This window comes from Neopelma chrysocephalum, unplaced genomic scaffold (genome assembly GCF_003984885.1).
Source record: "Neopelma chrysocephalum unplaced genomic scaffold, ASM398488v2 Primary Assembly neopelma1_92, whole genome shotgun sequence".
Classification (NCBI taxonomy): Eukaryota; Metazoa; Chordata; class Aves; order Passeriformes; family Pipridae; genus Neopelma; species Neopelma chrysocephalum.
Window position 1 is genome coordinate 2,267,415 of NW_020897754.1, and position 15,544 is coordinate 2,282,958.

Here is a 15,544-nt window from a genome sequence, read left to right on the forward strand (position 1 = left end):
GGCTGTGAGTGAGGAGCTGGCTGGGGTTAAACCACGACAGGACCTTGGGTGGTGAGAGCTGAACTGTGCAGCCCAAGGGCTTAGAGAGAGATTCTGGCAGCCAAAAACCCACACAACTTCTAGCTGTGGTCTGGCCTTGGGGCCATAAAATGTGTCTGTCCACATCCTCGACGACAGATTGATTTCTCAGAACATATTGCCAGGCAGACTTGGAGAGAGGGTATATTAGATAAAAGTGATAAACATAACATAAACACCATAAACATTTATTTCCTTTGTACGTTTCAATTTATGGGAAACAGGGAAGAGAAAACTTAGACCATCTATTTTATTCTTTCCTGGGGTTTATTAATCACCAGAAAGCAAGCAACACTTCCTGCAGAGTGTGGTTATTATTGCTTTGTTCTTGCTTCTAATATAAATATTTTTGAGTTGTCCTTCTAACCGAATATGTTTGTGTTAAATCAGGAGTTCTGTTTATTAAAACCAAGCTTTCCTTTATTGAGTATTGTTGTAGAATTAATTACCAGCCTGTTACTGAGTTCCTTTCTTTTCCAACAAGGGAGGATTAAAGCCCCAGACACTGGGAATACATCAGCCCACAGCAGTTCTCATGAAGCTCTGACTGAGGCCTTGAATTTGCATGTGCCTTGACCCAGAGATTAGATGAAGGCATTAGAAGAAATCCCTCACATTTACATCCATATTTACACCCTGCTAGAAGGAACTGTGCAATATTCTGCAGGGTGGGCAACTTTCTTGGTGTCCTCCCTCTGACACAGTCTGTGGCAAGAAAAAGCCCAACTTTTGCTTTATCCTGTCTTCTGCAAATGCCCTTTAAACTCCAGGGGCAATGCTGACCTGCTAAACCTGGTTGCTGCCAAATGTAGTCCACCCAAGCTCTGGGACCTGTACCTTGGAGCCGGAAGCACATAGAAATCCATCTCTAGTTCAGCAAAATGGCTTCAGGTGCAGCAGGGTAAGTTTTCTGGATAAGAAACACAGCTACTTGCCTGAAATGGTAAAGAAAAAAAATAATCCTGCAGCTGCTTTGGTAAAAGCTTCATGTTTTTGCAGGGGGGCCTCCCATGCCATCCAATTTTATATTTTCCCCTGAGTTCTATGTGTCTTTCAGTGAGTAGCACTCATTTTCCTATGGCAGTTCTGGAGGAATTAATGACATGACTTACACAGGATTGAAGGGGACGGCCAAGATGGCACAGCAAAGATGAGCCAAAGTCCATCAGCTGAGCAGGCTGAGACTTTCTGGGTCTGGGCCAGGCCATTCCTCATGCTACCAGTCACATCCTTGGTGTGTGCTCACATGAACTGGGGGAGTGGAGGCTACTTTTGATCTGAGGCAGCCTCTGGATGCTTGACTTTGAGTGGGAAAGGCTCCTGGCTGGGCTGTGCAGCTGCTGCTTGGGCATTGCAAACAGCTGGGCTGGCAAGAGGGGCTCGGCTTCCCTCTGGTTTAGAGGGGTCCCAGCTTACAGCGAGCAGGCTCTCAGTTTGGCCTTCCTTCAGACTCTTCTATTTTTACCCTGCTCTGCTCCAAAGTGTATTTGCCAGCTGTCAGCTCCCTGAGATTTGTCTCTTCAATTCCTCTCAGCAGAGCCTGGGCAGCCGCAAAGCCAAAACCCAGCCCTGTGGTACAAACAGGGCAGCACGAGGACAGCACAGTGTGGGTTTTAACAGCAGACACAAAGCAGGCACTTCAAGTGTTTTACCAACCACTTCCTTCCCTCAGGGCCTGCAGATGTTTCTGGCTCCAGGCAAAGCAGAGGGAAAACCTCCCTGCCTGGTGATGGAGTGGTGGGACTGGAAAACCACACCTGGGCAGACCTGGCAAAAGTTCATGAGTTGGGCCCTGGAGGAGAGGACAGCATGAGGGTCAAGCCCTGGGCAGTGGCAGTGTGGAAATTTGCCCAAAGCATCAGGCTGCGTTTTACACAGTTCTGGCCGTCTCTTTTGGGAACAAGGTTTGGTCCAGAGCACACTGGACCACCAGCGTGGCCCCTGTGTTGGCATTCATTGTGTTTGAGAGGGCTGTGCCTCTGGTGGGCACAGAGGAGGGGCTGCAGCAGGGAATGGGAATTTTGTACCAGCTGGGGAGAGATGGCGAGTAAAGACCACGGTCCAGCCAAAATATCCTCTGTTTAACTGCTGGGGAGGAGAAGTGAAACAGAAAACTGGATTTGCCCAATTTGTTCATTCCTACTACCAGCGAGGAACGTGTGGCTCTTCAAAAGGTTGCTGGAAGGTTTAGTGCATATTTATGTGTGTCATGGCTGGGGAGAAAGGAGATTTCTTAATACTGGTGGTTCTTCTGTGTATTAGCATGGCCTGCTTTCCTTTGTCTGAACTCTGGGAAATGGGAGGAGGAGTTGAAAGAGGAAATGCAGTGTTCAAGGAGCCCAAGTATTCCTTCTTTATTTCCATCCTGAATCAGTTTTGGGTACTTCTTCTGAATGTCTGTGGTTTCCCTTCTGTTGTTTTGAGGCTGAAAGACCTGAGAAAAAGGAGCAGGTCCCCAGCCAAAGCCATCACCTGCAGCCCAGGAACTCCATAAAAATGTGACTGTGGCTTTTTATATCTGTGAGTAGTATAACAAAACACAAAATCTGTGAGACTCACAGTATTGTGGGATTTCTTTCCCTCAGGTTTGGGGCTTTTGACCTTTTTTTTAATCAGCTAGAGATGATTTCTGTAACAAACACCCATGCAGCTAGTGAAGAGAAAAGGGAAAGGCTGTGAAATGTCTGAGCTCCTCTATCTGCATAATAATAGCAGAGACAGCACAGGGATGCTGTGTCTCCCCACTGGATAAATTCCCTTTCTCTGGTGGCTGCTTAGAGCACATTCATTCAGGGAAAGAGAAGGTGTGGTTGAAATGATAATGGGAGTTTATACAGCAAAACTCAGCTATCACTTTGTCACCAGGGGTGGCACTTCCTACTGAGCTCCCACCTGCCCCAGCAGCATAAATTCTTCTACCAAAATCCAGGCACACTCCAGAAAGGTGGCTTTGCAGTGAAGAGTTTGATATTGCACAATAACAGCATCAAACAATGATGTACTTGAGTCCTGGGACAGCAAATACTGGAGAAGAGAGCAGGGGAGCAAAAAACTCAAGTGGAACACAGCTTTTTTTAGATGCTTCTAAGGTTTGGATTTTTTTCAATAGCCCTACTTGAAAAAAAAAAAAGGCATTTTACAACACTTACTATAAGGCAGTTAATACAAAAATTAATTTAAAAACTCTAATTAATGAAAATGGCTTAAATTAAACCTGGAGAGTAGGTGGCCACGGGGAGAGTATCCTGAAATGTTACCTAGATCAAGCTTTTTTTGTTTGTGTGTTGTCAGAGCCAGGGATTTAAATCCAATTGTCAACTGTCACTGCCACGACAAAGCAGCAGCTATTTGTGTTCAGGTCCTCATATCTGTCCCTCCTCGTGGCCCAGAAAGTGGCCTGAGACTCCCAACATCTCTTACCAAAAACTTCCCCTCAGCCTCTTCATTTCAAGCCTTTAGTGCCAAGGTTTTTTTTTTTTTCTGGTTGTGAAAGACTCAACAGTGAGGCAAAAAGCTCGTTCCAGTGGGACAGCACAGCGAGTTTCCCTCTCTTCAGATGACTTTTCAGTTCTTTATAACATCCTACTGATTCCTCATTATCCTTCCAAATAAACACCAATGATGGAATTGCACTTAAGGATGAAATGGTGAATTCCAATTTGAGAGGAGCTCGAGGCTCTGTACAATTCAGCTGTTCAGAAAAGACAGTTAAAGTTCTGACTGGGAAATTCAAACCATTACATGCTTTACACACGAATGCCCATACATACCTTAAGTATTAGTGTGTTTTCCCCCCATGATGTTTTTCCGTTTTCTGCACAAACTGAATTAAAGGTTGAGAATAACTTGGGTGAGAGCGACAGGGGTTTGTTTTCTTGGAAATAAATATCAAAACTTAGCTATCTTTTCTCTCCTTGTCCTTCTGTACATGTGAACAACCAGCTGATCAGGGCAGTTTCTGCTTTCTAGTCAGAATAAACAATTTAAAGGAACTGGCTGTGATGCTCCTGTTTGTTTTAGTTTGGTGATAATGGCTTGGTAATGACAGTCTGTAAGTCACTATCAACATTTTAACATCTTCTATGGAAATTCCAGAGGTATTTAATTTGCTTCTTGGTATATGAAAGCTGTTCCTGCTGAGCATAATGTGTTCAATATAATTCTTACTCAATTACTAGAAGCACACTGTAGAAATTGTTGAAACTTGGTAAGGGAGCTCTAACACACCCAATATGCCCGTTTACCATTTCCCTTCTCATTTGTCTTGCACATTCAGCTGTTGTCACAACTCCAAGTGCAGTTTGAGAAGGGGAGTGGATTGCAATTATTTGTAATTTTACATATTTATGTGTTTTTAAAGCTGCTTTTTGTCCTCTTTCTTTCTGCAATGTGTCTCCATAAGTCTTAACACAGTGGGATGCAATTATGGTCTCTTACAGTGGCAAAACCCCTAAGAATTACTGAAGTGTTGCTGTAATGAAAATTATCCTTTTCCACTTCTGAGCTGACACGCCTTGTTATAGAAGCTGCAGGAGAGAACTGTGGTTCACGAAATAAATGACATTGCAAAGGATTTCTCATCATTAAAATCTGGCTTTAAAACTTCTGTAGTTTTGACTGGTTTGGGTATATTTCTACAGCACAGTCTGAGGTCAGTGATCTGTTACCGAAAGAATGATTTCTAATGTGAAAAACTTTTGTAAGATGCCAGGATTTCAGGTTTTGGGATGAGCCAGGGAAGACAAGTCCTGGACAGGAGAAGCTGAGGAAAACATGCTTGGGAAGCAGCAGGACAGGGAAGAGAAAGAACTGTTTCTGTTGAGGGAAGGAACCGGTTCCAGGAGGTGAGAATCCCCCCTGGAATCTCACTCCTGCCTGTGCTCTGTGTTAGGACATGGGCACCCCAAGTGCATTACTGACATTTCCTCGAGGAGTGGGTGGAGGGAGGCACAGCTTGACGTATCAGCAAAGCTGCCAACAGAAAGCAGCAGTTGTTTGCTGGTTATCTTATCTGGGTTTGTGTGTCTGTTTAATCCAGTTGGGTCAAAACTGTTCCTTTTTACCGGTGTGAGAGCCAAAATTTCAGCTCTCAGTGTTGTGGGAACATCTGGAATGATTCCTGTAAACAACAGGTGACAAAGGGCCTCCAGAGAGCACAGTGTGTTTAGGAAACCTAAACCTTTCTGGAAAAACTGTCCAAATCCTCCAGCCTGGCAGGAAAAAAAGATCTTTTTTTTTTTTTTTTTTTTTTTTTGTGAATTGCTGGTCTTGCCTTTTTGTACAGAGCAAGTTAAATTGTGTTTGCCTCAGGGGGGAGGTGGACCTACCATAACAGCCATGGATGGGGATGGAGTTCTGGGTGTGTGCAAATCAAAATATTGCTTGCTTTCTGCTCAGCTGCAGTTTCTCTTCAGCTTGCCTCGAGTAGTGGGAAGATTTTGTTTATTCCTTAGCAGCCTCTGTTCAGTATCCCACATTTCCCTCTTAAATATCTGGCTGGAAGACTGCTGGAAACGTGATGCAGACTGAAGGGACCGTGTATTTATTTATGCAGTGGCCTCAGCCATGTTTTTGTGGTGTGGTTTGGTTTTTTGGGGCCCTTTCCCCCTGTCTCCCATCCAAGCATCATTCTGTGTATTAAATACACTATGGAGTGCTGGTATCTGGGGACTTCCCTGCACATGGAAAGGAAGCCACAGATTTTGGAGCTATTGAAATATAGGGAAGCTCAAATCTCTACAGCTATTCCGGACAGCCTTTGAAACACTAAAGCAAGTTTTATTACAGAGATTAGTTTACATTACACTCATTTATTAAAACCTAAGGACATCTTTATAAAAACTACTGTATATAAAGACAAGAGCAGTGCAATAGCAGTGTAAAACACATTTTTGGTTTACTTGGCAATCACTTTAGAAAGACAACATGATTCATAATATGAAGTCAGAGAATGCTGCAAAAAATAGGACAGGATTAGATCCAAAACTAGATTAGCAAATCACTGGACACTGGCACGTATTGATTTCAAACATCAAGTGTTATGTAAACAGTATTATTGTCAATGTCTTAATAAAGAGAAATCACTGCACCCCTAGAATTTCTAGTTAACTTAATTAGCCTAAAATTTGTCTACTGACTATTAAAATAGACTATTGTACTGTATATATTCTTAGTGATTTACTACTTTTGTAAAAGGAGGACTAGAAGAAATGCCTGTCTTACAGAAGAGAATTTTTTGAGGCTGAGAAAAGATGTTTCTTCCTGGTGAGTGGCTGAGGTTTTGTTTTTGCTGCTCTATACCTTTCATACACCATCACTGGTGGTGAAATAGAACTGACTCTAAAAAATCATTTCGACCTGTTGCTTCTTCAAGTGGACAGTCCTCATACAGAAATTACAGTAAAACTATAAAAAACAGTTATCTAAAAGAGCTGCTACAATATGCTGAAGTAGACATTGAGAGGCCAGATTATTTTCACTCTGTTTTTGTAAAATTGATAACCAGGCACAAAAGATGGTTAATTACAACACCAAGTCCTGCACAAGCTTTATAACTTATCTTTTTATGTCCTACGTTATACACAGCAATTATTAAGAAGTTGGACACTGAGTTCTCAGTAAAACTGAAGAGAGAAAATGAGTTGGACAAGGAAGGAGGTTTCTGGAGCATGAAGGTCATTAATAGCCACTGAGACAGACAGCTGCCATTGTAACATAGGCTGTAAATGTTAATTTTAGATCCCTTATTTTTCCAACCAGATCAGGATGGGCACGGAGGAAAATATATCTATTTTAGTCCAGATTCTTTCTTATAGAGAAAGGTTATGTTTGAACCGGTCTCTGCAGGAAAAAGTGAAAGATTCATTGCAGTTTATTTGGTTCACCGTGATTTTGATCAAGTAAAAGCAGGGGGATATCAGAGCCCAGCTACAGAGATGGCTGAGATGCTGAGGTGACTGTTTGTGCAGCCAGTGCTCTTCTGCAGTGTCCCAAACACTGAGGGAGAAGGGCAGGGAGGGAATCACATGAAGTGCACTATTTCCCTGGAGTTTAAGGCCCAGCTAGCATTAGTCTTACTCAGGATCTTATATTCTGCTAAAATAGAGAGACCATCAGATGATTCTAACAACACACTTGGTGAACCACAGTTCACTAGCTACAACAGGGATTTATCCATAAATTAACTGGGAGGCAAAATCAGAATTTCAGCCAGAGAGTATCTACTTTCTATTAACTGGCTCTGTATAGAGCATAAAAGAAAACAAACAAACAAAAAGCACATCCATTACAAGGTATATGTGTACTAGAAGGAAAGCATAAAACTGCTCAGTTATAACGCACAATTCCCAGAGGGAAAAAAACCCTTACAAAATACAGTAAGTCACACAAACCAGTATCTAATACAAATTCCTCCATGAACATAAGCTTTTTACAAAGCTCTCTGTGGCAGACTTCACCTCACAATGGAAGTAGGTGCTGGCAAAAGGGAAAAAAAGGAAAGAGTTACTGCACAGTGCCTAGGTGAGACTGATTACTCTAGATATGCACTTTTTGGGGTGCAGATATGTATTTTTTTGGGTGTCTGCAGGGATTACAGTCCTTGAAGACAATGAAGGAGTGTGGAGAAGGTGTGATGTTGGCAGAGGCATGGATAGCATCGCCTCCAGCTCCGTGGTTTCCTTTGCTTTCCTTGTGAGTGGGCACTAAGAGTACCACCTTCCATCTCACAGAATCAGCTCTCCCACCCCCAGGAGCACAGACCCTTTCCCTGCAGAATCCCTCATCCTCAAGGAAAGAGCAGTTTGGACTGTCTGCCAGGATCTGCAAGGTACTTACAGCATGTCTTTGCTGAGGGTCCTTTTTGCTCCCAGCTGAAGTGCTTTGGATGGTTCTGCAGTGCCCTGATTGACATATTCTTTTTGGAAGGGTTTGCAGTGCCCTGATTGACATATTCTTTTTGAAAAACTAGAAGGATCTCTATGGTTTAGTGTGAATCAAGGTGTAAAAAAATACTGGCCCTGTTTTATTTGAAGTGCTGTGTCACTCACAGTGCCAACCAGCCCAGCTGCACTGTGGCAGCTCCTCTAGGGCTCTACAAGCTGAGTTGTTTACTCAGGAGCTTCTGTGATGAGTGAGAATGGGCCCAGGCATCAAGCTTAGCTAGGACAGGATGGACTCTGATGCCCCCAGGGTGGCACTCCCACCTGTGGCATTTGAATTCTTAGCCGTGGCCTGTCCTTGCTCAGTGACACCAGGCAAGTTTAGTACTTGGTTTGTTAAGAAAAGGGGCTTGTGCATGCTGGTATCCTGCTCAGATTTTGAAGGCTGGGCACTCTGGTGGTCTCCAGCCTTGCTGGGTCCTCCAACACTATTTATTCCTGACTGCTTTTAGTCATGTACCATCCCACACTCCAGTAGCCATGAATTAGTTCAGATCACTCAGAACAGTGTCCCTTTTTAAGTTCAGCAGGAGAATAAAATTCACTCAGCCAAAGAGGTCCAAAAGGAAAACCTGATTACTATGCATTGACCACATGTTCCTTGTGTTGGTTGTACAGCAGAATGTATGGTCATTTTAAAGTTATTCAGATTTACAGGGCAAAATATTAGGCCTGAAGGATTATTTTGGCATTATCAGGGCTTTGTGTTATGACTTCCAGATGAACTCCTCTGTTTGGTTGCCACTGCCAGGTTCTCCATGTATAATAATAATTGAACTTCCCAGGGTTTGCTCATGTAATTGATACTGGAGGATTTTAAAATAAGTCTGTCCTGTGGAAAGTTAAGTCAACCTATTGCAACCTGGTGGCCAAGTACTTCTGTGGTAGCATCACTGTCCTTCTGGCTTACAGATGAATTCTTAAGATTTGTAAGGTGTAAACTCTGAAGCCAGGCAGTGACTGAGGGAGTTGGGCTATTGTCTTGTAAAGCAGAGGGAAAATGGTATTATTGCTTTTGAAATACACAGTTGGCCAATTTTTTTTTGTTTTGTTTCTTTTTCATCTTCAAGGAGTGTGGGGGTGGAATTGTGTGCCTGTGTTGCTTCCTAATAAAGCTCCCCTCTTGAAGAGGGTGTGTGAACCTGAACTTAAGATGTGCTCAGCTGCTTGATGTCTCAGCAGAATCATTGCCAATGATCTTAAAATGTGCATTAAGGTTGAAGCAACTTCTACCCTACAGTTGGACTCATTGAAAGGGCTTTGCTTACCTTGCAATGCATATGGTAAATATGATTAACAGTGATGAGGATTGCCAGCATCTACCCCATTGTGACAAAATGCTCACCAGAGAACTTTGGAAAAACTCACATTCAGTATTCTGACACTTAGATTAGGCTCAAATGGCAATAGATGGATGGGGAGGCAAAGAAAAGTTATCTACCACAGGTTTGTCTTGTGATCTTTTTTCCACCTTTGTGTGGATTTGCCAGAGCAACTTAATTTTCTTCCTATTCAGTATTTTCTCAAATGTGGTGCTTTCTTTCAGAGATAATATTGTTGGTCTAGAACTAAAATATTGCTTACAGACTACTCTCTCCTGGAGACTCTTTCCATATCATTTCCTTACAGAAATTGTCTGAATGATGTTTGTCTTCAGGTGACCTGCTCCATCTTGTAGTCTTTCTCTCTCCTGCTTATCCCTAATTTTTCCTCCTCTTGTAATTCAGTTGATTTTTCTTGAAAGCTGCTCCTTGAAGTCTGGTCCTACCTCTCCCATCTTGAGGCACATCAATATGATTTTCTGGAAGACATAAACCACAAATGTTTCATGAGCTCACAACATCAAAGTATCTCCTTGTAAAGGAAAACTTGCAGAATTTTCAGTCATGGATTTGATTTGGGGGGGGCAAGAAAGAGGAAGGAAGAGCATGAGGAAGGGGTTAAGAAGCATGTACCTTCCCTCATTAGTTCTGTTTGGTGCAGAGTGAATTTTGTGCTGTGGATGGTTGTATTCTCCTCTTTTTATTCTATATAGTCAGGGAGGCTAAGCTTGTTTCTTTCTATTTGTATCAAACTGAACAAAACATTGTTCTAAGGTCTGGGTGCATATCTGAACTCTGACCCCTGTTCCTGTCATATGATGAGAAAATGTGCTCCTATTCCACATATGTAAATGGATAAATAATATATTTATGCGCTTTCCTCACAGAAGTATTGTAAATATTCATATGTTCTTTTTGCTTGCAGTGCCTCCTGGACATAACAAATGCTTTAAATCTGCCCAACTTCCCCTTGTGCAGAGTGTGTGTAAGTGGCTCTGGGATCCAGCCATGTATGAGGCTGAACTGGCTGAAAGCCCAAGTAGGGGAAAGCTTTTGAGATCACTAATCATAGTAATAAATTAAAGAAATGCATCTGTTTGCTCCAGCAGGCAACTGGTAATGGTACAAATACAAGCTGTTGGGTATCCAATAGCAACAACACTTAATTAACTTCTCCCACCAGAGTTCTTTGCATAATGGGTAATCCTAAATTTACGTGCTACATTATACATATTGCATTCCATTAACGTATAAAATATAAAGAAACGTGTGGTTCAGGCAGCAGAATATCTGTGGGAATCAGCATGTTCAGTGTTTCACCCATCAGAGACTTGAGTCTCAACTTCCACCTCAGCAAAACTCTCATTAAAATTGCAGCAACAGATGTGCTCAACAGTGCAAGGTCAGGTATGCAGTCACCTGGGCTGTAGCACAACTGTATTATCTTAATTCAGATTTAGAATTGTATTGTTTTCATTCAGATTTAGGCACTTCTCACAGTACTCTCAGCCAGGGAGGGACCCCCGAGCAGAAAAATGCAATTTTATCGCAACTAAACTCTGAGGATTTAAGCCAAAACTCAATCACATGAAACCTATTTCAAGGTTGGACAGCTGATTGCTTTCTAATAATCAAACAGCCTAGACAGCCTTATTCATGTCAGAAATACACAAAAAAATTTACGTTGTTTTGTTCTGTCACTGTCCTTTTTCGACATTGGTAGAAATGCACACTAACACAACATGCAGACCTGCCTCTTGTGAGTCTGCAGGCAGCCTAAAGTTTAAATTGAGTTGTTTGTACCCAGAAGAGAGTCTCAGGAGACTCAGTTATAACTGATTTAAAAAATACCTGGGGAGAGAGAATCTGAAGAGTGTGAGAACGTGTCAGGGCTGGGAGGCTCTTCCGTCCTTCAGAGCACCTTCAGTTGTTTCTGTGGATTGCCTTGTGTGCTTTAGCTCTGATGAAAGGCTCTACCAACCTAAAATCTGCATAATTTAATTCACTAGACTGTTTGACAGGATGCAGTTTTATTTATTTGTTTGTTTGTTTGTTTGTTTATTTTAAAATAAGTGTTTAGAGATGAAGCAGGTAGAGCAGCCATTTGGGTGCTCCAGGACCCAGTTTTAAATGTGTCAGACCCATCAGCCAGTTACTCTTTTCCTCTACTTTAGAGTCCCAAAGTTGCTCCTGGGCAGATCCTTCTTCCAAGGTTAATGTAAAATCAGAAGTGTCACCAAGCTAAAGCGAGAGTTACTGGAGTTGCTGGATCCAAAGACCATAAAAAACGTTTATGAATGTTTCTGAGCAGCACAGAAGCTAAAATATCGCTCCTGTGAGTAGCCTCCTTTTCCTGCCAGTTCTTCTCCCGAGTGCAGAAAGCCGTGGGAGGATGTGAACAGCAGAGCCGGCAGCACAGACCCCACTCTGCTCTGAAAGCCTCTCACAAGTGTGAAGCATTCACCTCGTGTTTTCCAAGCTCCTGGCTGAGCCTGACAGGACAGAGGCTGGGCTAAAAGGTGCCCTTCCTCCAGGGCCTGTGATTGATTGATGGTTGGACCAGGAAAGGTGAGAGGCACTGCTTCAGATCGCTGGGGTTCCATAAAAAAATACCTGCATTTTCCTAAGGAAGACAAATGCTGATTGCCACATGCACTTAGAGTATTACATTCCAGTCTCCCATCACAATGTGCTTGGCAGCAGAAGCCCTATGTTTGTCACTCCTGGTCACTTCTGCAGGATTTTAATGCCTTTAGAGCCGAAGCCTGTGCTTTGGAGATGGTTCACGTTGCTCCTACTCACTAGCAAAGGTTATTGTCACTCACTAGCAAAAGTTATTGTAACTTTAGATTAGATATTAGGAAGAAATTCTTTACCATGAGGGTGGTGAGGCACTGGAACAGGTTGCCCAGAGCAGCTGTGGCTGCCCCATCCCTGGAAGTGTTGGAGGCCAGGCTGGACAGGACTTGGAGCAACCTGGGATAGTGCCCCATGGCAGGGGGGTTGGAACAAGATGATCTTTAAGGTCCATTCCTTTAAGGTCCATTCCAAACAATTCTATGATTTCCACTGCCTGACAAGGAAGTAGCCAACTAAAATATTGCCTCCTCTTTCACAGCAATAGCTTTGTATGGTGGCTTAGTTCCACTGGAAAAAAAATGGCATCCATTAATAGTGAAGGAATGATTCAGAGCCTCTGGAGGCAAGTTTTTTTTCAGAAATTTCTGCCATTTTCTGACAAATGAGGTAAACAGTTGCCACATTCACCGTCACAAGGCCTCTTGCTAAGTTGGTGTTCACATAAAAGCATCATCCATCACCACAGCCCCTTCAGAGGTCAGGTACACCCTGGACCCATCACTTACAGGAATTGTGTCTCACAGTTCACAGCAAAGGGACCAGTCTCTGCAAATGTCCAGGTCTTCCTCTGGCACAAAATTGCACTACACTGGTCTGAGCAGACCTGTTCTGATATATGCCTGTTGAGGTTCTGCTGCAATGCCTTCAAATCTGGCCGTGCTGGCAGAGGGGGGAAAAGCTTTCACTCTCTTTGTTCCTAGGAAAAGCTGGGATGCCAGGCTGACAAACAGCTTCCAGCAATAAGAAGCCCTTGGTGGATACACTGATTGTTACAGGCAATAGGAATGTCCTCCTTCCCTCTAAAAATGGAAGGACAAGGGAGGACAAAGCACAGTGCACCAGACTCTGTAAAAGCCTCCCAAGATTGAAAGGAAGGATGTGAGAAATTAATTGCAGGACAAGCACTAAATGAAAAGCCATTCAGTTGTCTGAATATATTTTAAACCAGAAAGAAATAGCATATAATCTAATCCCTCTGCCTGTGGAGTCTGCCAAAAAGCAGGGAGATAATTTTCATAGCTTGGCATCTGTACACCCCTATGGCTGGGTTATACATAGCATTTAATGCTATACCCAAAATGCATGTTCAAAAGTTGGTTGGGTTACCAAGTCTTAATGCTTAAAAGTTCTGAAAGGCCAGAATGAACAGTGCTGGTGCAATCTCAATTTGGTTGTCTTGTCTGTGTGAGAGAAAATGGAAAGTCTCAGATTTTTTAGGTGGAGCTCATCATCTATTTTTTTTTTTATTTTGGGAGCACATCAAAACAGTGGAATAATTCGGGTTTTTCCAATGTAGGGGAAACTTCAACAACAGTTTGCCTCAGGTTGGCTCAATACTGAAGAGATGGAATGTTTAGTATTTTTGAATTGACAAGGAGCACTTCAGCATTAAGCAGTGGCAGTGGGTGTTGCCATTTTCACAGAATCACAGACTATTTTGAGAGTTGGAAGGGACCCACGAGGATCAGAGTCCAACTCTTAATTTTGCCATAAAGGAGCATTGGATTTGCCTCTGTTTTCATCCCCAGTTACCTCATTTTTGGTGAAGCACACATTCTCCTCTGGTCTAGCTATGAAATGCACCTACATGAGGTCAGTTGAGAGGATGACCCTAAACAGTGGCCAGTTTTGTCACGGCCACTGTGGAAAAGGACCACCCCCACTGGTAGCCATTGCTGATGTTTCTGAAATAATAGCTGGCTCAGGGAAGACAGACATCTGGTGCTTAAGAGTTTAAACAAAACCCAGGCCCTGGAAATTTTCAGCTTGAAAAACAGACTGAAATTTCAGCTCAAGTGTTATTTCTACTGCAGCTGACAATCCTGCAAGGCTGGAGAGAAATGTCAAAATATGTTTGACAGCGAATACCTCGGGGTAGCGTTAAGGCTTAAACAGAATAAATGTGCAACACATGCCTGATTTCATCAGTTAAGCAATCCCTTACCTGCAGACCTAAGGAAAGGTGATGGAAATACCTGGGATGTGTTACAGGAAGATTTTTCCCCTGGTAGGTGTGTTCTTGGCAGTCGGGGAAACACTTAAATGGGATCAACTGAGAGAATCCCTTTGCTGAGCAGTCAGAAATGTCTGGGATGCTTTTCCCCATCAGCTGGCAGGAAACACCATGGGACTTCCTAACAGGTCCATAAGGCCCAGGGGGGCACAGCACAGATGGGGTTGTTGAATTTTGATCATATTCTGTGGGGACATTTTGGAGGGATTCCTATTTGAGTGCTTGTACCCACTGTATTAGGGTGGCAGCCCATTCCTTACCTAGTGCAGGTGTGGATGGCAACCAGAAAGGTTCTCATATGCTCTGGATTAAGAACAGATGGAGAACTGTGCACTACAGCTCCTGTGAGCCATGGGGAGCAGCACCAGAGTGCTCAGCAGATAAAGCAGTTTCTGTCAGTTCAAGAGAAGATTTCCTCAGCAGGATTTCTCTGCCTGCTGTTCGTTTGGGTAACATAAACTGCCCTTTTGCTATCATGGCTTGGGAACTGTCACCTTTATTTAACACCATCAGGTAAAAGGCAGATGAGTTGCAACAATGAACATAATGGTGTCTTCTGGAAAGACAAGGTGTATTTATTTACAAGTCTCCTGCAACGTGCCCTGAGCAGTGCTGGGATGTGCTGTGTGCTTCAACATACACAAGGCTATCAGGACAAAGACTGCACGGCCAATTCCAAGTAAAGTTGAAAGTGAGTTGGACTTACTCATTCTCCAGACATTTATAAAACCCTCCTGTCCCCACCAGGGTGCTCAGATGTGTCACCTGAGGCTGAAGTTCATCTGGCTGATTGTTGCCAAATTTTCCTCTGGGTGGCAGCCACTAAACAACTGATTCACCTGAAGCAAAGCTAATTTGCATTGTTCACCAAGAAAACCCCAAGCCTGGTTTGGTTTTGTATAGTTTGACCTGTGCTCAGTTCCTTTCAAGACTTCAAGGCATCGTGATCATGATGAATATGGATGTCACATAAGGAACTCTAGACTTATTATTCCACCTGAGATTGTGCTTGTTTTCATGTAATTTTCTGATAACTGAAGTGACCAAATGGCTTTAATTGCATTCCTGTCATAGAGGAAGATGACTTGAGGTATTTAGAAACAGAGAGGCCAAGAGGAACTATTGCAAGAGGTAAGAGAGTATATTTTTGTCTGCTTCTCGAAGGTTTGGGGCAGGCATGTTGCTTTGGAAAGGAGATTATTGCTATGGGTAGTGTAATTTAACGGCATGGAGTGGGGTTTAATCTCACCTAACTTTCCTTAGGCACCAAAATGGTTAAATGTATTAATTTCCAGACCCCAGGGTCCTTCATTGTCAACAGATAGCAACAG

At 43.0% G+C, this 15,544-nt stretch overlaps 1 protein-coding gene across 1 annotated transcript in view; it reads right to left on the reverse strand.

Moving 5' to 3' along the window:
- Nucleotides 1-5,868: 5,868 nt before the first annotated feature.
- Nucleotides 5,869-15,544, reverse strand: part of SHISAL1 (shisa like 1) — a 241,411-nt gene continuing 231,735 nt past the window's right edge. Inside the window, exon 6 of the mRNA XM_027693557.1 lies at nt 5,869-9,819. Coding sequence (XP_027549358.1) covers nt 9,819 — 1 coding nt within the window. The 3' untranslated portion in view covers nt 5,869-9,818. The remainder of the gene's footprint in view (nt 9,820-15,544) is intronic.